The sequence below is a fragment of the Phalangium opilio genome, unplaced genomic scaffold, assembly GCF_054372755.1.
Source record: "Phalangium opilio isolate 3A_F unplaced genomic scaffold, DU_Popi_V2 ptg000209l_1, whole genome shotgun sequence".
Taxonomy (NCBI): domain Eukaryota; kingdom Metazoa; phylum Arthropoda; class Arachnida; order Opiliones; family Phalangiidae; genus Phalangium; species Phalangium opilio.
The window spans coordinates 10,501,216-10,524,463 of NW_028324217.1; the positions used below are offsets into that span (position 1 = coordinate 10,501,216).

A 23,248-nucleotide genomic window follows, 5' to 3' on the forward strand; every position below is an offset into this window, starting at 1 on the left:
TTGTCAGCTAATTAGCACAGCTCTGATTTATTAAAATGATCTAATTAAAACTTCTTTTTTTCTATCATTTGGTAATTTATTAATTGTCCCCCAAAAGCGCTCCTCCTTTCGTATAAAACTGACCACTTTAAATTCTTTAAGGAGTCACCCAGCTCTGTGCTTCAAAATGTTTGGAAAATGTCCATAAAAACTGGTGGCTACAATGAAGAAGATGATATATTAGCAATACTGGAAAAAATTATTTCTACTAAATCCGTTTCGTTTATACAAGAAATTATATTTTTGGGTCTGGTGGATTTGCTCAACATTTGTGAAAGCCCAACTTACATTCATGTTAGCAAGGAGTCGGCTTATACTGAATATTTATTTTGGGCGATAAAAAGAGGGGTTTCGGAGAACATCAGATCCAAGTATCTTGACATGTAAGTACTATTTATTAAAAGCATAGCGCGGCTCCAGTGGATCCCTACAAGGGGACTTTCCGCTTGAACTCCGGGTTTGGCTTGGCAAAGGCTAGTGGGCGGGATTTATACATGCACTTATAAATCCCGCCCACAAATGCCTCTAGCTTCGCCAAGTCAAAACTGGAGTTCGTAAGGAAAGTCAACTTGTAGGGGATCCACTGGAGCCGCGCTATGCTTTAAAGTCAACGATGTTTTGCTTTTAATCTACTTAGTGATTATGAAAATCGTGAACAACTTTTCTTGCACATAAGTACGGTGATGTTAAGACCTACCTCTTAATCGAGCCAAAATTACTCGTACCAAGAGAAAATAGAAGTGATTACAATACATAGATCAAAATTTAACTTTATCAGTTTATCACTGATATCTACCTCATTTGAGGATCTCCAGTTTTTTACCCCGCTAAAACTAAGTAGGTAATCAGCAGGCTAGAAGTTACATATGTTTTTGGATAGTCGCTCTCTATAATGGGATTCTACAATAGTGAGCCGCTCGTCGTTCGCCGCGTCTAAGCCCGTAATCCACTTTGCAGAAACTATTTTTCTCTCTCCAAAAGCTGTGAGGAGCCTATCCTTAGAGGTGGAGTCACGACGATAGAGCAGTAGAAATCTAACCCCTAAACAAGACGCAGCAGGCGGAGCCAGAAGTATTATATTCTCTTCCATTTTTATTTCTCGTACTTCCACTCTTTAAGCATAACCTAACTGCTTTTATTGGCTATTCTCCTCGTTCCTTTATGCTGCGATCAGCATACAAATCTATGTAAAAAAAAGCAAAAATATCATTTTTCTTTCATACTAATTATCTGCAACATAATATCTTAACATCTACGAGATATGATTATTACATGCGTGTCCCTTGAATTAACGGTTTGAGAGCCCCAAGTTTGTGTAGTGTAATGATAAAATGTCTCAGGAAGGGTCCCTTTGCCCGCAGGCAGCCTCTAGAAGGTCTTAAATTTCAACTTAAAATTAAACAAAACGTTTTTAAATATAGTTCTATTTGTGATAAACCAATTATTTTGGTTATCTTGGAGAAAAGAGAACCATATGTTTATATAATCAAAAATTGAAGAAAACGTTAATTTTTAAGCAAATATATAAGATTTTATTTAACGTCCAATTTTTTTTTACGGACACCCTATTGTGTACAAGCCAGGGAGATTATTTTCAGTGGAATTCGGGCTTGTGATAGCAATGTGGGGATTTCTCGATTCTGAAACGAGGCTGAGTTAATTATTTTTCCATATCTCAGAAGCTAATATTTCTAGCAGGAGCGCGAAACCTCGAGATAAAAATTGCTTGTTTACTTTTTAAGCTTTCTTGATATCTTCTAGGGTAAGATGAAATATTCTGAATTTTTGTTCTTCAACTTTGAAACCGAATTGTAAAGTTGTAGAGAACAGTGTGATAATAGCTTTTTTTCGACACCAAGTAAGTCAAGTGATTGTCGTGATATCTAAATAAAAAATTTTAATTTGGAATATTATAGCCAAAACAAGCTTCTTATGGCTTTGATAAACTGTATATCATGTTACGTGCTTCAGTGTTTGTTATCGTCAATTTCAATGTTTGAAATTTAATGGATCATTAAAAGTGATATCTTGGTGATATTATACATCATACGCACAAAAACTAGCGTAAATTTTAATGTACTTGAAATATAGAATTGCAACAAAACATCATAATACGTTCTTAGATGAAATAGCAGATGTGATGATTTTACCATAAAAGAATTGTTTGGATCTTAATTGGATCCGGGTTTCTTCTCATCCAATACTATATAGTCATAAAAAAGTTGTTTTAGATTTAATCCCCGAGTAAAGTAAAGTCTAACACCATATATCATCAGAATTATTAAACTGTTATATTTTTTATTTTAATTCCAGTGTCCTTCGTTATTTTGAGTCTAATGCTATGTCTCATATAACCGACATTAACACACTCCCTGCATTAACGTGTCTCCTACGCAAAAAGGCCATTAATGATGAAGTTGAGCTAATGGTTCTAAATTGGAAAAGCCTGATTGTGCCACTCTGTTGTCTCGTGTGTGGTCTCTTTCTATCGATTTTGGCTTTGATTCGTTCTCACTCAACACAGAAGAAGAAGAAGAGGTTTAACAAAAACCGTCAAGCTTCATCATTTCGTAGGTTTCTTTAATTGGAATATGTCTCAAACTTTCGTGCAGAATTCGTCACTGTTAAGCCAGTGGACCTTGCTTGGACTATACAAAAACTGACTGAATGGTTCCTAGAACTGCCTTTAACAAACTGAAACGAATCCATTGAGCTCCTGCATTTCTTTATGCGGACTTGATTCATGGTGCGCCTTCATGAACGCTGTATTAGATGATATATATATATATTATAAACATAAAAAAATGCACTATTACCGTTGAGGAATCTAACAGGGTCTTTGTACATTATCAGATAGGTTTTCATAGTGCAGAGTCTCGTTTGAAACAATGTCCAATACTAAGACTCAAATACTTTTTTAGACTATGAAAAAGGGGGTCTGGGATTTTACTGGATAAATGCTCCATTTATTCGTTGCCTACGTTAATCAAGGCCTGTGCGCGGCGCCGATTTTTATTTTTCGTTCGGCAATTTAAGTTGCAAAATTCTCTCACCTGAGGCGCTATTAGCTGGACTTAAATAATTTGAAATTTTAATTTTCTCGCGCTTGGAATTTGAAATGTTCATTTTCGCGCACTTGGAATTTTAAATACTCATTTTCGCGCTCGTTTCAGTCCAGCTATCAATGAAATCTCGCGGTAAAATAGGGAGAAAATAAGAAGTCTCGTTTCTTAAAAGTCGCCTCATTCGAAACTTGATAAACGTAGGCAACGATTTAGGTAATTGGTTTATTCCGATCCTAACGATTATATCGCTAGACGGAGAGAAGAAGGGTTGTAAGCGATTTCAATATTCTTTTCCAAAATATTTCTTCTTTAAGTCGTGAATGCCCAACGATTTTCATTATTTTATTTTGTATTTAAACTACAAATTAAAAGTAATTTTTTAAAAGTAAGTCTGCCACATGTATACGTTAACTGAAATTTCTGCTGTTTGGATAACAAATGTGTTGGGCAATATATACTTACAAAAGCAACATATTTATACCTTTCACATGATTCGCTGATAAGCGGAGACTTTTTTAAAGGTTGTTGCTTTTACCTTCTAGAAATGGTAAGATTTTAGTCGTATTGTTGTCATATTTCTGCTTAAATAAACATAATCAATGAAAACGATAACCTTGTCAAACCTGAAAAAGTTTCATTTAACATTCACGTGTTCCTCCCAACTCAAATTCTTGTAATTAGGAAAAATTTTGGAAATGCTATTTTCGGTAAATTCTCTACTTTTGGATCTAACGTAAGAAGATCAATATATAACTAAAATAATATAATCGACAAGCTTAGTGGCTCCCAGCCCATCCCTATTTGAATCAAAATTTAGGGTCATCTAACGTAATTGTGCTTGTAGAGGTACACGCACATGGGATAGCAACTCATTTTTTTCCTAATGTACAAAATTCCTCTATCGGTTTTAAAAATTATTCTTCAGTAAAGGTGTAATGCCAATTTTAATTTTTTAGGGAAATTATTGGTTTTAATTAGAAGTACTGAATAACATAGAATATTTTTTTATCAAGGCTTATATATTTGTTTGTCAAGGTTTATTTATTTGTTAACCTAGCATATATATTTTTAATCAAGGTTTATATATTTGTTTAACAAGGATTATATATTTGTTTATCAAGGATTACATATTTGTTTACAGTAGCGTACCCTTTTACCCCCCCCCCTAAAATTTTACTAGGGCGCCTAAATAGATCAGAAAGGGCGCCAAGTTTATAATCAAAGGGCGCCAAGTTTATAATCAAAGGGCGCCAAAATGATACTGAATTAAAAAGAGGTGAATAGACCATTTCGGTATTATAGGCGCAGCGCCGTTTTCCGTTGTAGAGCACAAGCCCGTCTTTGGTAAGGCATAAAAAGGTAGAGCTTAATCAGCTTATCAAAGACAGCTTCGCAAATTTGGGGCGCTGAAGACCGTTCGTGCCTGCGCAGAGATGAATACCGAAATGATCTATTGTGAAAATAAAGCGGACACTGAGAAAACCTTTTTAAAGGCAATGGCAGCAAGAAAGTATGCAGGACGAAACTTAAGTCTTTTGCATCTTAATCGTCTGCTTCTTGTAGTGCCTGCCACTTACGCTTCAGCACCCAGAGATCCTATAATTCGAATAAAATCCTATATTTTAGAATTTATCCTAAAATTTCACAAATCGTTCTTTAAAGTCCTATATTTTTGGGATTTTGAAGTAATTATTTATAATCCCAGTTGCATGACGTTTTAAACGTAGAATTAGCGAGATCTCATTTGGTCACATAAAAAAATGGCGGAGCTCGCTTCGCTGGCTCAGGAGACTTTTCCCTTCAATGTTTCCATAATTGAATTTAAATAATTTTTAAAGTATATCAATTACTTTGCATTCTGAGCTGCGTTCCAATTGAACTTTGCCTAAAACCTTTCATCTAAAATGTCTAAGTTCACAGATTAAGCTCAATTAGAGCACAGACTTTTAAATTATCTTTAATTATAAAAAGAATTTTGAAAATTAGTTTTCCCTGGAAAACATCTTTTCCTACCTGTCCCTTTTATATAGCTTGATTTGGTAATTTTCAGTCACTTTTAAGTCTCTTTTTGCTTATTGTTTTTTTTTAATCATTAGTCACTTTTAAAAGTAAATCTGAATGTGTCTTCTATGTGAGCCCTTGAGTATTTGATTAGATCAAGATGTGATATAACGCACTTAAAGGAATCTTACATTCTCATTAAATAAAATTATCCGCACTATGGGTCTTATCATTTAAGAGTCCTATATAACCCTTTAGTTTTATGAATGAGGTAGTATAAAATCCGATATTTTGAGAAGGAAATCCTATTTTTCGTATTAAAAAATTCTCTAAAAGAGTTGGTGCCCTGAATTACGGGAAAAAATTACTCAAAAAGAATAAACCATTTAGTGATTATCTAAACATATCCAGAGAGGATTGATAAAAATTTCTTGTGCCGAACATTATCCACATCCAACAACTATCGGCCACCAGTTTTTGGAAAATCATAGTAATTCACCATTTCACATTTCACTGTAACCGGAGCCTCCGAGATGCTGTAACTAAAGTACCTTAATTGATAAATGTATTTTTCGACATTTTTCTTTTCTTGGGGGGGGGGGCACCCAAATCCAAATTTAGATTGTACCCCCCTAAATTCGAAACGTTCCTACGCGCCTGTTTGTTTATCAAGGATTGTATATTTGTTTATCAAGGATTATATATTTGTTTATCAAGGATTATATATTTGTTTATCAAGGATTATATATTTGTTTATCAAGGATTATATATTTGTTTACCAAGGATTGTATATTTGTTTATCAAGGAATATATATAATTTTATTCTAAAATCTTAAATACTATAAAATTTAAAAAGCTCATATCTTCAATAATTATAAATCTCAAAATTGGATCTCCAATGGATTCTACTGAAATATCATATTTATGTACACATCATTAGGATAAATTATGTAATCACTAAACTTTGAGCAGTGTATTATGAATCGTATGGAAATTTAGCACAAATTAACGTTATAAGCCCTAGTATATCTGCAGTAAATAATTAATTTATTTCTACATTAATGAAATATGCAACTTATTAAATGTTAAGCCTAAGTCGAAATTACCTTGTACTCCTCATATGAGATCGCACGAGATTAAAGGTAGAAGGCGTAATTTGAAATATTTTAATATAGTCTAATCTAAAAACATTAGTACGACGGCAACGCATTTGTAAAAAAAATATTTATATATACTGGAATTAAAAGGTTTATTGGAATTATTGTGCACATGTAAAAATACTATATTAATACAAGCTTCTTTGTAATATTTGTGAAAAAATAACAATAGATCTTTAATGGAATTTTTGTAAAAATGTTACAATAATATAAAAATTAAAGCTTAAATGAGATATAAAAAATAGTATTACAATAATGAAATCTTTATTGGCTATTTTCGAACACGCAATAGTAGAAGTCTTATTGCTGTATTTCTGAAAGCATCTAATAATAAAGGTATTTTTGGTATATACAGATTGGTCTCGTTAGTGTTGCGAATATCTTCTATGTGATATTATTATTTAAAACTGTAATTTGGCCACGTTTATATACACGTTGCAGGGCTTGTCGCAACTTGACGTCACGAACTCTAAAAAACTAGATACTATCTTTTTGTAACCTTTTTATAACTTGTATATAACAAACGGTGTAAAACGGCGAAGTGCAGAGTTGCTTGAGCAGTTAACGGATAGAGTTCTTTGATTGTAAATTAATCTCGATTTTATAACGCGCAGTATGAAAAATGGACTGTTAGTTTAATTTTTAATGATCTCAATAAAACTCTGTTATTACTGAAGTTGAGTTTGGTTTGGTTTTCGCGTGTAAGGCTTATTAGTTCGCTACATTTTGGTGCCGAAACCCGGGAGTGAGAACTTTGAGAACGAGAAATTAGTGGACTAGTAATACGAGAGTTCATGAGCCGCCGAATCTGAGGAATTCATCGGAAGAACTATTATACTTGAGGATCTTACATGCCTAACCTACCTATGGAGACCATTAAAAAATCAAGAAAAGTTATTCGCCAGCGAACGACAGTACCATTGAATAAGATCGAGATGTGTCTGCGAGATGAGAATCCGGACCGAGAAGCCTTGGGAGAATTACTGGAGCAATTAAAAGGCAAGAACATCAGTCTTAACCAGCTAAATACACAAATACAGTCGATGACGGACGAGACAGACATCGAAGCCGAGGTGGATTCAGCGGAAGACTATGCCGAGAAGATCATTGTTTGGACGGCACGAGCAACAAAGGCCATAACCGCTGCAGTGGTAGAAAGACCATCAGAAGTCATCCTGCACGAGACTCGCACCCAAGAGAGAAATAGCAACAGGTCGGCAACCGTAAAATTACCAAGATTAACCATTCCTAAGTACAATGGAGATCTAGCCGAGTGGCAGAATTTCTGGGGTCAATTCGAGGCTTCAATTCACGAGAATCCTACGCTAGCGGCGGTGGATAAATTCACCTATCTTAAATCCTTCCTTGAGGGCCCAGCGTTGTCAGCAATAGGAGGATATACTTTATCAGAAGAAAATTACGAAGCCGTGATAGAGAAGTTGACCGACCGTTTTGGCAAAAGGTCGGATGCAATTAACACACACATGGTGAAGCTTTTACATCTTCAGCCGGTTAAAAGAGCGTCGGATGTAACATCGTTAAGACATCTTTATGACACCTGCGAAATTCAAGTGAAGAGTCTAGAGGCTTTGGGAACGTCCGTAAAAACGTATGGCACCTTTCTCTATCCTATCTTAACGCAAGTTTTGCCGCATGAGATTCTACTGGAGTACAATAGGCGGTATGACGATGAAGAGCAGAGCGGGCGAACATTGCTAGAGTATCTTAAGCGGGAAGTGGAAAGCAGAGAACGAGCCACATCTCTTCGTAAAGACGAGGACGAGAAATATACAGCATTCAATAGCCGATGGACTAGCAACAGTGCCAAGAACGAGTCCAGCCATTCCAAACATTACCGTAATCTTAGGAACAAGCCTTCTACAACAGCAGTACTCAAAACAGCATTGAGCAAGTCCTGCATGTACTGTGGTGATTCACAACATCCTACGAGAGAATGTCGAGCATTATCGATAGACCAGAAGACGGAACTCATCAAGAGCCAAAATCGATGTTTCGTTTGTCTAGCCCAAGGTCACATGGCGCGTCGCTGTCCATCAGGAGTCAGATGTGGACATTGTCAAAGGAAACACCATGAGTCAATTTGCCGTAAACAGTTCGAAGATCAATCTGAGCCTAAAAGTATCAGTTCAGAGTCGGAAGACAGCTCGCAACCAGAGAAACGTACCATGGCGATGAGTACCATTATGCCACAATGTGAGAGAGACTTATCCCAACGACTACTACTTCAGACAGTGGTCGCATACGCAGAGGGTGAAAACTCCAGAGTACCGGTCAGATGCCTGTTCGATGGAGCCAGCGAAGGAACGTTTATTCAAGGGAATTTGCGACGCCGTCTAAACCTTCCAGACGTAAAGGAGGAAGTTGTCGATGTTTTCCCATTCGGGAAAGAGAAACCTGAACGAGTTACCAGAAAAAGGGTAAAACTGACATTGAGAAGTACTACGAATCCTGAGGCGTTTGCGGATATTGAAGCCTTAGAAGTACCAGTAATTAGCGGAGCGATGGTCACGGTACCTGGAAATGGAATTCGGAGGTACATGGAAGACAGAAATCTACCCCTGAGCGACATAACCGAGGTCAATGGGATACCAGTTTCACAAGAGGTCCTGGTATTGATCGGAGTCGATTACTTTTGGGCGTTAAATACCGGAGAGAATAAGCGCATGGACGGATCTTTGGTAGCGGTGAAAAGCATCTTTGGCTGGTCGGTTCATGGGGCACAAAGTACGTCGTTATCTGTTAATTCTATCCAAGTCATGAAAGTCAGCGTTCAAGAGACCGAGATAGCAGCATCATTAAAAGCCTTTTGGGAGATTGAGTCTCTTGGAATAACAGAGGAATCCGTATCATCGAAGTCTGAAGACGAAGTATTGGTTAACCACGAGAAGACTCTCACCTTCGGCGCCGGAAGATATACAGTTCGACTACCATGGAAGAACAGTCAAGATAAAATTGGCAGCAATATGGCCCTATCCAAAAGGAGGCTCGAAGGCTTAGTCAAGAAGCTAAAACAAGATCCTGTCCTCTATATGAGATATCAAGGCGCTGTATCCGAGATGTTGGACCAAGGCTTCGCAGAATACGTTCCTGAGCAAAACATAGACCAAAAGGAAGGGCTACACTACTTGCCTCATTTCCCTGTCATCCGAGATGACAAGTCCACCACGAAATTGAGAATAGTCCACGACGCCTCGGCACATGAGAAGGGATTCCCTTCGCTCAACTCTTGCCTGCATGTTGGGCCCAGCCTGGTTCCAGACTTACTAACCATTCTGATCCAGTTTAGACAGTACCGAATAGCCCTGATGAGTGATGTCGAGAAAGCCTTCCTCCAGATATATCTCGACCCTGTTGACAGAGATTATGTCCGTTTCCTATGGATAAAGACTATGCCCAAGTCAGATGAGCCTTTGGAAATCATCCACTTACGAATGACTAGGGTTCTATTTGGGGTCGCCTCCAGTCCGTTCCTATTAGCAGCCACTATAAGATGTCATTTCAAGAAATATGAGTACCAGTATCCTGAAATCAGCGACATGTTGGCGAAACGACTCTACGTCGACGATTTAGTCACGGGGGGAGAGACCGTTGACGAGGCCAAGGAAGTATATCGCGTGTCAAAGGAGATATTCAGTCACGCTGGCATGAATCTGAGGAAATGGGTGACCAACTGCCGAGAACTAACCGATTTATGGAGTGAAGATAGTACACCCGTAAAACTACTGGGGAAGGTATCAAGCTCTAACCTGCTCAAAGTCCTTGGCATGTCCTGGGATCATGAAGAAGACCTACTTACATTCGACATATCCTCATTGCTCGACCTACTGAAAGACAAAGAAGATACAAAGCGAGGTGTCCTGAAGGCAGCGGCGAGAGTTTTCGACCCTATTGGTCTGCTATCACCATTCTTGATCAGAGTAAAATGCCTTTTCCAGACGTTATGGGTGAAGGGAGTCGGATGGGACGAAAAATTACCAGTGGAGGTGCAAGAGACATGGGATGATTGGATCATGGAGCTGAGATTGGTCGACAGGGTTAAAGTACCGAGATGGTATTACGCTGGTTTCAACGCCAAGGTCGTATATCAAGAATTCCATCTTTTCTGCGACGCTAGCGAATTAGCTTATGGAGCTGTCCTGTATTTACGCCACGAGACTGAAGATGGAGACATTGGAGTATCATTGGTCTCTTTGAAAACTAGAGTTGCACCCATAAAGGCCCTTACCATTCCAAGATTAGAACTCATGGCAGCTGTTATAGGAGCCCGACTTCTAAACCACACGATGCAAGTCTTCGAAGGCACTGTATCCAGCTATAGTTGTTGGACAGATTCGGAAATAGTTTTGCATTGGATTCGAGGTCTATCCAAGCAATGGAAACCGTTCGTCACCAATCGAGTCGCATCTATCCAGCAACATACCGAGCCAAGTCGATGGTCACATGTAGCCGGCAAGCTTAATCCAGCCGATATTGCATCAAGAGGTTGTCATATCCGGAACTTAGCAGAAAACTCCCTTTGGTGGAAGGGACCACCATGGCTGACGGAACAGAAAGATTTATGGCCCAGTTCCTCGAAAGCAGCTACATGTCCTGACGAAGAAATCATGCTGGACGAACGAAGGAAGATCGTTACGCTCTTCTGCAATTTGAATCCTGAACCCCTCTTGGATGTCAAAAGATACAGTCGAATAAATCGAATCTACAGAATTACCGCTTGGATTCAACGTTTCATTCAAAATCTAAAGACCAACGAATCTTCAAGACAGAGAGGTCCTTTGTCCGCTACAGAGCTCCTAAGCGCCAAACACTATTGGATATGTGAGATCCAGCGCCAAGCATACGCAGAAGAGTACCAAAGCTTATCTGAGAAGAAACCATTATCCAAGACCTCGAAGTTACTTCAGTTTCAACCGTTCCTTGAGGATAAAGTCATAAGAGTTGGGGGACGTCTTCAGTTAGCCACCATAAGTTATGGGCTCAAGCACCCGTACCTGTTACCGGCCGATCATTACTTAACAGAGTTAATAGCAAGGAATTCGCATGAGATGGTCAAGCACGGTGGGCTCGATAGCACCCTTGTCCAGTTACGAGACGAATTCTGGATTCCAAAAGGACGACAGATTGTAAAGAAAATCGTCCATCATTGCGGGAGATGCAGAAGATTCCGAACCAAGCCAGGAGCCCAAGTACCAGCTCCTTTACCAGCTGATCGAATAACAGAGTCTCCTCCGTTTGCTACCACCGGCGTCGATTTTGCCGGACCATTGTTTATAAGAGGCGAGGAAGGAGAGAACAAAGCATACATCGCGCTCCTTGTGGAGTGACTCGAGCCATACACCTGGAAGCAGTGACTGACTTAAGCACCGAAAAGTTCATGTTGTCTTTTCGCCGATTCATTTCTCGAAGAGGACTCGTATCTACGGTTTATTCAGACAACGCTCGGACCTTCAAAAGAGCTGAGAAGGACTTAAAGGATCTCTACAACAAAATCACGGAAGATCAGTTCCAGGACTTCCTGGGCCAAAGAAACATCCACTGGAAACATATCGTGGAGCGAGCAGCATGGTGGGGTGGATTTTGGGAGAGGCTCGTAAGATCGGTGAAAGATTGTCTGAAGAAAACACTGGGGCGTAGTTATTTGACGTATGAGGAGCTGAACACCAGTTTGATCGAGATTGAAGCCATCATTAATTCCAGGCCCCTCACATACAACTTTACTGACATAGGCGAACCCTCTCCTTTGTCTCCTTCCCAATTTCTTATCGGAAGACGCCTAACAAGTATCCCGAGTCAAGATTTCTCGCAAGTACCATCATCAGTCGGACGAAACCAGCTGACTAAAAGGCTACGCTACAGACAAATGCTGCTGGACCAGTTTTGGAATCGATGGAGTAAAAGCTACCTGCTGGAATTGAAGACCGCACATGCTAGTAAACCAGTACATGGAGTTCGCGAATTCAAAGAAGGGGATGTGGTCCTTCTTGCTGAGCCAAAACTACCGAGACAGAGCTGGCGTATGGGCCGGATACAGCAACTTTTCCCCGGGCGCGATGGCTTGATCCGAGCGGTGGCAATCAAACTTCCTGGAGGGACAATTTTACGACGAGCTATACAGATGTTGCACCATTTAGAAGTTTCACAATGATGAACTGTGTCCATCGGGGGGAGGATGTCGCAACTTGACGTCACGAACTCTAAAAAACTAGATACTATCTTTTTGTAACTTTTTTATAACTTGTATATAACAAACGGTGTAAAACGGCGAAGTGCAGAGTTGCTTGAGCAGTTAACGGATAGAGTTCTTTGATTGTAAATTAATCTCGATTTTATAACGCGCAGTATGAAAAATGGACTGTTAGTTTAATTTTTAATGATCTCAATAAAACTCTGTTATTACTGAAGTTGAGTTTGGTTTGGTTTTCGCGTGTAAGGCTTATTAGTTCGCTACAGGGCTGCAAAAGGGATGGAAAAATAGAAATCCAGCTGCCAATTTAATGTAATTTGACCGCATTTATACACATGTTACAGGTCTGCAAAAGTGATGGAACGGTATAAATCCAGGTATCCAGCTGCCAAACTGTAACATGACCACATTTATAGACCACGGACGACGAATTATAGAGGACAGTGCAAAAATTTTCTACCTCGAGCAAAAATCAGCTCGAGGGAGGGGTAGGCAAGGAAAAGGGGAAAAACTGTCATCGTACAAGGTCGTTGTTTTTCAAAATATGTAATATTTTCAATAAATACAGTTTTTAACTAAAATTGCGATTACACAGTAAAGTACACTTGGTAGATACACAAGGGTCAGTAGCGTCGCTAGGGTGTGAAAATGTGGGGGGGGGGGTTCTCAATCTGGGCAAACTATTTGAAAGTTATTATAAGAAATCAATAACTAAGGTTCATTGGAATATGTGTTGACCTTATAACCATAACTATCCTAAAATTTGTGTCAACGTAAAATTATTCGTATTTTGAACATATACAAACTTTTATTGATAAAGAGTACGGAACCGAATTGTGGACAAATAGTAGTCATTTTACCCCAAAAATAGACCTTATATATTTTTGGGCGCTCTTTAACGTGGTGTGCTCTCCCACACACTCCCATTGGTAGAATTTCCGCCATATTGCAAAATGGCGGAAAAATCAAGAAAATTAGGCTTCAATTGTAGTATACCTTCAAAGTTCAAACACATAATTCATCTCTTAAGATATTTTGCCCTACAACTAACCAGAAGTTCAAAATCTGACGCTGAAGATTAGCCTCATATAATATTCTATTTTTAGAATACATTTCCAAAATAAAACAAATAGTTCCCATTACTGGCAAATTTTTTTCTTTTATGACCGGAGTTATAATGTATAGTACGGGAGAGGGTAAAACAGCCTTTGTACCATCATAACCATAAAACTAAATATTTTAATATATACCATTGTTCGCCGACACTTGTCAATACTGCTAAAGTTGAGTTAAAGCGTGTGAAACAAAGCTGACATAACCAAGTGTATACTTTAAATGAAGATTATAGAATTGAACTAGTAGAAATAGAATTTGAATTAGCTTCTCTTCTACCAAGTGCGGCAGCAAAGCAGGATTCATATAGAGTTTATCACCAAGTTCAAACGTGGCTTGGAAGCAGCCTTAATGCTATAGAATGGGGTTGGAGGCAGGTAGGATCTGAACTCAGACCAATCGTTACCACTCTATAACATGCTCCAGATGAGCTTCTGCAGATTATCTCTTGTAAATGCAAGTAAGTCTGTGACTTGAAATGTGAATGCCGTAAAACTGGTCCAGTCTGTTCTTCAATTTGTAGACACCGCAAGGGAGTATCTTGTTCAAATGAACAAAGAGATTTTGATGCTCAACCTCAAGAAGATGACTATGATGATTTTCAACAAATATTATTATTATATTATTATTTTGTCGCGTTAATATTTAAAGACACGCCCTCCAGAATTCCGTTATATGATTCACAGAAATATTTTCAGGGGAAATATCCGTGGATTGATTGGTTTAAAATTTTGACACGACCGAAAATTTTTGTTGCCTTCAATTTAAATTTGAACGCGTTGATTTGAGTTGCCTGAAAACATTGAGCACCTACGCTCTGAATATAATCTTGCTACTTCCATAATAAGTAGAAAATGTTTATTAGGAATTGTAAATAGTGAATTAGACTAAAATAACTCGATAATTTCAACAAGAAAAGGCCATTATTATTTTCCTTATACTGTCAAAAAAGGGAGCGTGGGGGACCAATCTCGGCCAACTCACAGTGTCACCCAAATTAAACGAGGCTTCCCAGAGGGGGCTCAGCCCCCTCTGATTTTTCCCCGTGGGGGCTCGGGCCCCCACTGCCCCCACATGATCGGCGCCCCTGGGTACCGGGTACTCGCACAGGCCTAGTCAATAATTACTTATTTAGAGTTGGGAAGGTTTCCACTCTGGCGTTCTTGTCATCCAAATTCGTTAACTCTTTAATTGGATTATTAATTAGAAAATCTAGGCACTTGAGAACATCTCGGCTAAAAGTCAAGTATGCTTCGAGAATTTTCTCAATTTTGGCGTTAACTTTGGGTTGTTTAACATCGAGGTCGGTTGTCGATTTCCAATGATTTTGTAAAAACATCTCGGCCATATCTGATACCTTGGTTTTAAGGTCTTCATCGAAACTATGCTTTGTGACTGTCTCCAGTAAATCGAGAAGCGCTACAGCGCTGTCGAGACTCGGTAAATTGCACTCAAATTTCGATAAATAACTAAAACAGGCCCTTGAAACCGCAATAATTAAGCTTGTACATTAGTTACGATGCATTTGTTAAGCAAGTAGTCCACTAAGCCTTGCGAAACCGTATCGTTAACGTAACGTCACGTATCCAAATACGAACAGAACGCCATCTGATAACGTTTCTTAAACCATGGATTAACTAACGCTAGGGATTGTTCACTAACCGTGTTTCCCATGTAACACTGTCGCCAACTACATATTCCGAATTATTCCTTGATTCCCCTCTTCATTCCCCCAACTTTTTGGACCAAAACGGATGTAGATATAGCGCCATATCTAGGCAAAATAAATCGTTTTTGCGGATTTTAAAGATGGCGGCGCCCAATTTTAGCCGGGATTTCAATTTTTGACGTCATAGGACACGTGATATTTGGTCCAATTTTCTTATAACTTCCTGTTAGGGATAGAAGCTGCGGCTAGGGGGCGTTTAGAACATGTATACTTTATCTTTTAGGGGGAACGAACAATCCCTAGCGTTAGTTAATCCATGCTTAAGCGATCCTTTCGGACTTAGGTAATGGGCGCCCTCTTTCGGATGATTTACGAACTTAAAACGGTAACGATACGGTTTCGCAAGGCTAAGTGGACTACTTGCTTAACAAGGCTTTCGTTTACTTACTTGGTTTTTTGAAGGGAAGAGGCGTTAGGGTTAGGATTAATAGTTAATCTGGATCCAATTTTAAACATGGCTTCTTGGAGCAATTCCATATTATCAACATCACAAAACCCATCCCACAATAAAATGGTCTTTAAAATATTGAAAAGGTAAATCATGCAGCGGGAGATGGTTATCGTTTCTTCCGAATCGAGACCAGTGTCGCCATCTTCAACAGAAACATTGTTCTTTTCCTTCAACAACTTGACAAGGATATAATGGGAAATTAAAATAAATTAATCAATTTAAGCGTAATGTCGGTGCGCACCTCAAAATAGCTGTTACAATTCTCCAAAAGGCTACAAAACGCCGTCAACATATTAACCATACAAGTGGCGACATCTACTGCCGAATAAAGCTCCAGGTTTGAAAAACCACTATCTCTACACGAGTTAACAGTCTAAAAATCGCCTAAATTAAATTAGTAACTAATTGAGATTGTTACTAACCATACCTTCAGCGCTGATAATCGCTTGGTAGCGTTTTGGGGCAAAATATGTTTAAGTTTCTTGTATAAATCATCCAAAAGAAATTCCAATTGCGCCGCTTCGAGTTTGCAATCTTTTTCGTCCTATAGATGAGTTTATTTAAGTGGCCGTAATTTTGGCAGTAACGTTTTTAAAGATACGTCTACCTCAACGACGTCGGTATCGAGTGACGGTATTTTTAGATTGCATTCGAGTAAAACAAACGTAGTTAAATCTAATTCCCTTTAAAGTAAATTGCACCACACTTAAGTTAAAGAAAAGGGCGGCTCTGTTGGTGCCCTTAAAGATGGCTTTTCTACAACACAGTGGCTAAACTTGGTAAAGGCTAGTTAAGCCAAAGGCAGGAACCAATGGGACCTAGTACATTAGGTCTGATTGGCTAATGCCTTTGGTAAGGTAAAATTCGTGTCCAGAAGATTAGCCAGCATGCTAGGGGTGATAATGAAGCCGCCTGTTGCTTTAGAGGTTAGGTTCGGACAGCGCCGTCACCAGCTAAAAATTTTAGGTTGGGCCACGGGAGGGCCAATGAAAATGGACTTTATTTGCATGCGCGGCGAGAGCTTTTACCCCATTTTCCATAAAAATTGAGAATTCGGTGGTAAATTACCACGGTAATTACCTTTTCGTAATTTACCGAGAAAATTGAAAATTAAGTTACGCAGGTAAATTACCATGGTAATTTACCGATTTAGATTCTAGTTTCTCTGTTAAACCCCTGTGAAAGTGTGACTACAGAGTCCAGATGGTAGATTTTTCACTTTAAGATACCCCATCAACAAACACTGGTTTCTGACTAATTAGCATGGGGAGTTCATAAAAAATACTGAGACAATTCTTAGCGTGTGGCAAGTATTTTTAATAAATTTTTGAAAATTTTAAATTTCATGTACTAACCACTATTGAGACTAAAGGCATACTGCACTCAATATTGCAATAAAAGTAACAAATTGAAGGACTCGCGACGGTAGCATAACCATGAAATATTGAAGACTTACTGAAACAATTCATTTCTGAAAGACAATAGAAAAAAATATTTTAAAAGACGGATCAAATTCTTGGTGGAAGAAACAAAATGCAATCATTAATGTTTTGGAAAGGTGCCATTTATTGCTTAAAGTAACGATATGTAAGTAATATTTTGGAAAAGGTGTCAACCTAACCTATTTTTGCTTACGTATCGTTTGGAAAAGATGTCAAATTATTGGTTTAAGTAACGATATGTAATCAGAAATAAGTTAGGTTAGGTTGACACCTTTTTAAAAAAATTGTTGCTTACATATCGTTGCTCAAAGCAATAAATGACACCTTTCCTAAATATTATTGCTCACATTTTGTTACTTCACCGAAAAATTTGGCCCCTTTTTCAAAATATCTTTTCTATTGTTTAAGTAGGTCTTTTATATTTCATAGTTATATTACCGTTGCCAGTCCTTCAATTTGTTAAGTCCCGCCTACTTTTATTGCAATCTTGGGTGCAGAATGCCTTTAGTCTCATGAATTTTCAAATTTTCAATTTTTTTTACAAAAATACGTGCACGTGCTGGGAATTTTTTCAGTATTTTTTATGAACTCCCCGTGATCTAATTAGTCAGAAACAATATTTAGTTTATGGGGTATCGCAAAGTGAAGTCCTACCGTACAGGCTACTTTGTGAATTTCCGTGATTTCATTACAAAAGGGTTTGTACAAAATTTTTGGAATAAAATTCCCAGACTTTTCAAGGTTTTCCCTGACTAAAGTCCACAAATTTCCCTGACCATTTGCAATAACTTACATGGCGTATATATATGAAAACAAATCTAAATTCATTCGAATAATTTTTGCACGAGTTGTTATTGTTATAAAAATAAGCCAACTATTTCTTTAAATCTAACTTCATCTAAGTAAATCAATCATAACCGGAGCGAGCGACGCGAGCTCCGCGAATTTGGTCATATCTCACATAATACTTTTTCTGGTCACCCTTATACTCTTTTCCAGACTTTCAATTTCCATCCAATATATTTTTCCCTGACACTTCCCTGACTTTTAAGGTCCATTTTCAATTTCCCTGACTTTTAACTGAACTTTTAGGCACATTTTAAATTTCCCTGACATATCCCGGATTTCCAGGTCGTGTTCGAACCCTGTTTACCATCATTTGTACTGCATATCGAGCTTGAAATACGGGACTCACCATCATGACCATGGCTCATAGGTTTAGGCGAAAAGAATCTTGTCAAGACTAAGGCCCATGAGGGATAATAGCTCCTTTCTGTTTAGATCTTAAAGCGGGTTTCGGTTTTAAATGGGTTTTACAACTGATGTCTAAAATAGACGGCTATACACGCAACTATTCAATTTGACCGCACTGTCCAGCCGCACAATATTTACTCGCTGCCACGATTCACTAACAGCTGCATCCGCCGAATTTCGGATTCGGAACATTTCTTTCTCGAAGGGATGATAACGACGATAATACGATTCTGATTTGTACACTAAGAGATTTGTTTAAAAACTACCTCCAATTTGTCTGTTTTGATATTTTAACCTTTCAAAGTGCATATGGATCAGATAAGCACATATTGTCAAGAAAATATAATTTGTTTAAATTTGACCATTAAATATAAAAGCCTGATTTTGAAGGTTAAAGATTGTAAGTGACCAGCTTTTAAATACCATGGCTCTACTGGCCACAGCTCCAGTTTAAAAAAATTGCTTATTTCTCAGCCTGATATAGCTGCTTTTCACACATGGAGGATTCATACCATTCACACAAGGAATAAAAGTTGCCTGGAGGACAAAAGGCAGGTTTTTTGTGCCCTCCTCCTTCCAGGTAATAGTTCATTCTCCTAGTGAAAATGGTAATTTGGTACGAATCTTCTAAGCTTCTATAGTAGAATTGCAATAACTTTTAAAAATTCCAAGACGTCACATCAGTCACATCAAATTTAACATTTTATTGTAGAAATTAGTTGTTCTGTCTTCTACCAAAAGTATATTTAGGGCCAGCTATTCAAATATTTTTCCCCCACGAATTTCACAGGGAGGGCCCAACCATTTGCAGAGTGGGCCGGGCCCACCTGGACCCCCCTCTGGTGACGGCCCTGGGTTCGGACAACATAACATATGCCATAAATGAACCCCCATTTTTCTAAAAATGGAAGGGAAAATATTACAAAAAAAAAATTTTATTTAGAAGTAATTAGTTAATTATAAATCTTTTATTTAAAAGTAATTACAAATTATTTGGTCTTAATAGCGCCGCGACTACTGCATTGAGATGTTTAGAGGTGCCTGCAAGCCAGAACTAGCAAGGAATTGATTTAACCAATCCAGTAGGGGTAAGGAGTTGTCTAGCAGAGGCCACTAAACATGGCGAGGCAGTGGTCAGCATTTTTAAGACTAATTAAATGCTAATTATTTTGTAGTGAAAGATTATTTTTTTTAATATTTTCCATTATATATTTAGAAAAAGGCCCTTATAAGTTATAATGTGTAGAACCGGGATCTTCCGCTTTAATATGTAATAAGTTTCTTACCGAAAAAATGGTCTGTAAATCGCTAAGTCTACTTCCCCATTTGTTAGTAATTGTTTATCCTAGAATGAAAATTATTATTTTGCAATTTTAAAGCAATGTGACTTTCCTTATGAACTCCAGTTTTGGCTTGGCGAAGGCATTTGTGGGCGGGATTCATAAATGCACGCATAAATCCCACCCACGAGCCTTCGAAAAGTTAAACGCGAAGTTCAGGAGGAAAGTCAACTTTTAGGGGATCCACTGGACCCGCTCTTTGCTTTAAAGGCAGTATAAATCCTAAAATTTCAATCAGAAAAAATTTCCAAAGGTTTTACCGGTGCATAAGCGGGTGTTGCTATTGCTGTCGGCGCCATAGTACCGCTTGGGGTTGAGATTGAGTCTTCGTCATCGTCTAGGGCTCTCTTACGCCCTCTAGAAATTTATTAAGAAAAAATAGTACAATCCCTAGATGGCAACCGGAAACAAGTTACGTACAGTTTGCCTTTCTTGGTCTTAGCCGCGGCTGGTTTTTTAGGGACGGCGGGAACAGGGTCAGCTGTGTTAGAAAAAGCCTTCTCACCGTTCAAATCAAAATTAGCTCTTGGTGGTTTAAATTTCGGATTATCTGTTATTTAATTCAATTACAGTATTTACACGCGCTTGAAATAGTTTATCACGTGACTCACGAGCTAAAAATAATTTAAGTTTCTCTTGAAGTTCGATAATATTTCGGATTCTTCGAATGACGTTTGCTCGATTCTCATCGTTCTTAACTGGCGCAAACGCGTTAATCACCTTTAAATATATAAATTAATGCGTGCGGAATTCGATTACAATAATTAGTGGCGTACTTCTCGAAACCAATTAAGGCAATGGAATGTAGCTGTGCATAATAAATTTTTCTTTTCACTCGAAAGGCACTTGTAATCGGTTTCGTCTTTTACAAAGGTGTTTGGTAATGTAACGCCACAAACTAAAAGCGCGTCTATCTCTTCCAAACTCCCGTTATCTCTAAAATGTACGCACATACGCAATAGACGAAAAAGTGACGCCAGTGTCAACGCGGATGATTGAAGTTTGCTGTACAAAGAAGTTAATTTATAAATGGCAATTCCACTATTAAAAATAGGGTTCAAATTTTGAGGTTTTTACGATAATTTTTCGCCTAGACTCGCTTGAACTTCGCCTCTGTTTAACATTTCATCTTTTATGGTTAACGCAGCGAGATTTACGACAATGCTTTCCTCGTTCAATTCCTCCAGAGCGTAGAATGTGTCAATCTCCGTACCATGACTATTTTTTGGTACAAAACATGAAGTATATTGTACACGTAATACCTTACTTAAGGTTGGATTCTTGTACAGTCTGTCTCAAAAAGACTGGAAGCAAGAACGGATTCAAGTTAATAAGAAAATTTCGCAAGAGATATTCTGTCCCCATCCTAGCATATAGTTTCCCAACAATTCATCCCGGGAAATACAGTGAGTTCCTAAAATATTTGTGTGAAACACCAATGCCTACCATAGGTGAGGCAAAAGAAGAGCCCTTTACCAGCAGGTTGTGCTGTATGCTATTGAACACGTGACATATTAGCAGACGAATTTTCTCTACAAACCTTGCGAGATTGGTACCAGAGTAACCAGAGGCTAAAGCTACTGCCCTATGTTCTTATTAGCTAGAATCCGTTCTTGCTGGTGGTAATGTAGTATCGTGGGTTCTAGTGGTTTGAGTTGAAAGTATTCTATAACATTTTGCCCTAAGGGCCACAGTTTACAAATTACGATTTAATGAAAGGGTCATCCATAAAACACTCCAATCATAACTTGAAAACGGTGGTATGGAAAGGACTCTAAGAAGTTCTGTTACGGTCTTAATAAAATTAAGAAAAACTGTCTCTGTAGACAAAGACGCGAAAAGTAAAAGAAAAGTAATTGCCTGAGTAACAGATATTGAAGTTTTCAGTTTTAAAGGCATGATTATAAAATATCAATTATTAAAAAAAATTGTCTTACTATTTTCGCCAAAATTCCACTAAAAACTATTTCATTATGAAATAAGTGAATCATTTTAAAAAATAGTGTTCGCAGTTTGAAAATCGGAGCAAAGCAAACGTGTTCTCAATTTCCGGAAATTTCGAAAATTTTATTACACTTACAGGCTATTACTCCATTGCCTGTCTAACATCAACAGCCTCTGGTCTATGCCTATCCCACCTGGACACCAGTCTGTACACACTGGCTGCTAATCACCACCCTCTTATGGTCTTTGTCCATCCTACATGGACACCAGTCTGTACACACTGGCTTCTAATCACCACCGTCATCTGCTCTATGCCCATCCCACATGGACACCAGTCTGTACTTACTGGCTTATAACACCACCATTTTCTGGTCTTTGTTTTGTCCATCCCACATGGACACCAGTCTGTACACCTGGCTTCTAATCACCACCGTCATCTACTCTATGTCCATCCCACATGGACACCAGTCTGTACTTACTGGCTTCTAACACCACCATCTTCTGGTCTTTGTTTTTGTCCATCCCACATGGACACCAGTCTGTACACCTGGCTTCTACTCCATCATCATTCTTATGGTTAAGACATACGCGGCGATCGGCCAGGGTTACGAGAAACGTCTGCCCTCCCAATGGTGGGGCTTCCACCAAAGGTTCACGCAATTGCGCTGTTCTTATCTATAACTGCGATTCGAAACCCTTATATACTACCTATTTGAATAAGGCGAAGCAACCGGCGTATGCTTCATTTCAAACGCCAATATTAGTCAAGTCTCTCAAGAATGTTTAATTGTTCTTTATCAAAACGATGTAACGCTCAATAAGGCGAACAACTAACGAAGAAAATAATTAATATTAATTATATTTATTTTAATATTTAAGATAATCTTGTTTCTCAACTCAAAATTAATACGGAAAGAGTTAAAAAGCAGTCTATGCTTTTGTCTGTGTGTGTCCGTCCATTGTTACACTAGTGCGTCGCGTTAGCAGTTAGCCTTGTGTTGATGTGTTAAGAAATCATACAGAACCTTAATATTCCCTTTTTCCACAATATAAAGTGAATATGTGGAAGTATTTTTCGTAATTATGATGCATTTAGTACTTTTGTAGCTTTAAAGCTCTGTTTCATTTTGATTTTCCAAAGATTTTTTTTAATATTGTTATTTGAAATGGCTGTTTACATATTACTTAAGCTATACTACATCTGTATATAGAATAATCCTTGGTTTAGTGATTTCATGAAGAAAATTAAGACTGAGACTCCGGCGGGCATATCAAGTATTATCCGCAATAGGCTTAGTGAAACAAAGAGTAAATAATTGAGGCCTGAGGTGAAGTAAACTTTGGGCTTTGATTTTCGTGTCTGAAATGAAGACACATCAACGGTTCAGAGTGAGCCGAAAGTTAAATACACTCTAAAATAATCAGGTTAAGATTTTATAATAGAAGAAAAGATCACGGTGGCAATTAGAAAAGTAAAAGGGCTAATGATTAACGGGTAGTAGCTACAG

The 23,248-nt window shown here is 38.2% G+C and overlaps 5 protein-coding genes across 6 annotated transcripts; 3 read left to right on the forward strand and 2 right to left on the reverse strand.

Annotated features, from left to right (window-relative positions):
- The first annotated feature begins 83 nt into the window (after positions 1 to 83).
- Positions 84 to 4,261, forward strand: LOC149619090 (uncharacterized). 2 transcript variants are annotated; one of them, XM_089854872.1, is made up of 3 exons: positions 84 to 422; positions 2,353 to 2,577; positions 2,652 to 4,261. In XM_089854872.1, exons 1-3 carry the CDS (start codon positions 178 to 180, stop codon positions 2,665 to 2,667), a joined length of 486 nt encoding a protein of 161 aa, XP_089710998.1. In that variant the 5' UTR covers positions 84 to 177; the 3' UTR covers positions 2,668 to 4,261. The 2 variants fall into 2 exon arrangements, with proteins under 2 accessions (XP_089710998.1, XP_089710997.1); XM_089854871.1 differs by having other exon boundaries at positions 2,353 to 4,261.
- A 2,936-nt stretch (positions 4,262 to 7,197) lies between these two features.
- LOC149619091 (uncharacterized) lies at positions 7,198 to 11,607 on the forward strand. The gene has a single exon (XM_089854561.1). It carries the CDS (start codon positions 7,198 to 7,200, stop codon positions 11,605 to 11,607), a length of 4,410 nt encoding a protein of 1,469 aa, XP_089710687.1.
- Positions 11,608 to 11,657: 50 nt separating this feature from the next.
- LOC149619092 (uncharacterized) lies at positions 11,658 to 12,428 on the forward strand. The gene has a single exon (XM_089854562.1). It carries the CDS (start codon positions 11,658 to 11,660, stop codon positions 12,426 to 12,428), a length of 771 nt encoding a protein of 256 aa, XP_089710688.1.
- Positions 12,429 to 14,688: 2,260 nt separating this feature from the next.
- On the reverse strand, positions 14,689 to 20,340 carry LOC149619093 (Fanconi anemia group D2 protein-like). Its single transcript, XM_089854392.1, has 8 exons — positions 20,217 to 20,340; positions 20,057 to 20,153; positions 19,743 to 19,801; positions 16,368 to 16,443; positions 16,188 to 16,304; positions 16,002 to 16,133; positions 15,698 to 15,936; positions 14,689 to 15,061 (listed from the first exon to the last, which is right to left on the reverse strand). Exons 2-8 carry the CDS (start codon positions 20,093 to 20,095, stop codon positions 14,704 to 14,706), a joined length of 1,020 nt encoding a protein of 339 aa, XP_089710518.1. The 5' UTR covers positions 20,096 to 20,153; positions 20,217 to 20,340; the 3' UTR covers positions 14,689 to 14,703.
- Positions 20,341 to 20,342: 2 nt separating this feature from the next.
- LOC149619094 (Fanconi anemia group D2 protein homolog) lies at positions 20,343 to 21,695 on the reverse strand. The gene is made up of 5 exons (XM_089854563.1): positions 21,657 to 21,695; positions 21,496 to 21,590; positions 20,874 to 21,086; positions 20,573 to 20,801; positions 20,343 to 20,516 (listed from the first exon to the last, which is right to left on the reverse strand). The coding sequence occupies exons 1-5, from the start codon at positions 21,693 to 21,695 to the stop codon at positions 20,343 to 20,345; spliced, it is 750 nt and encodes a 249-aa protein (XP_089710689.1).
- Positions 21,696 to 23,248: the final 1,553 nt, after the last annotated feature.

Excerpts from the sequence above, each read along its gene's own strand:
- LOC149619094 (XM_089854563.1), bottom strand. The coding sequence starts at position 21,695 with ATGCCTTTAAAACTGAAAACTTCAATATCTGTTACTCAG. Across the intron at positions 20,802-20,873 it reads AGTCTAGGCGAAAAATTATC|CAAACTTCAATCATCCGCGT; the intron begins GTAAAAACCTCA and ends TTCTTTGTACAG. Across the intron at positions 20,517-20,572 it reads GCCTTAATTGGTTTCGAGAA|GTGATTAACGCGTTTGCGCC; the intron begins GTACGCCACTAA and ends ATATATTTAAAG.
- LOC149619090 (XM_089854871.1), top strand. The coding sequence starts at position 178 with ATGTCCATAAAAACTGGTGGCTACAATGAAGAAGATGATATATTAGCA. Across the intron at positions 423-2,352 it reads AGATCCAAGTATCTTGACAT|TGTCCTTCGTTATTTTGAGT; the intron begins GTAAGTACTATT and ends TTTTAATTCCAG.
- LOC149619092 (XM_089854562.1), top strand. The coding sequence starts at position 11,658 with ATGTTGTCTTTTCGCCGATTCATTTCTCGAAGAGGACTCGTATCTACG.
- LOC149619091 (XM_089854561.1), top strand. The coding sequence starts at position 7,198 with ATGTGTCTGCGAGATGAGAATCCGGACCGAGAAGCCTTGGGAGAATTA.
- LOC149619093 (XM_089854392.1), bottom strand. The coding sequence starts at position 20,095 with ATGGCGCCGACAGCAATAGCAACACCCGCTTATGCACCG. Across the intron at positions 16,305-16,367 it reads TCGATACCGACGTCGTTGAG|GACGAAAAAGATTGCAAACT; the intron begins GTAGACGTATCT and ends ACTCATCTATAG. Across the intron at positions 15,937-16,001 it reads ATTGTAACAGCTATTTTGAG|TTGTTGAAGGAAAAGAACAA; the intron begins GTGCGCACCGAC and ends ATCCTTGTCAAG.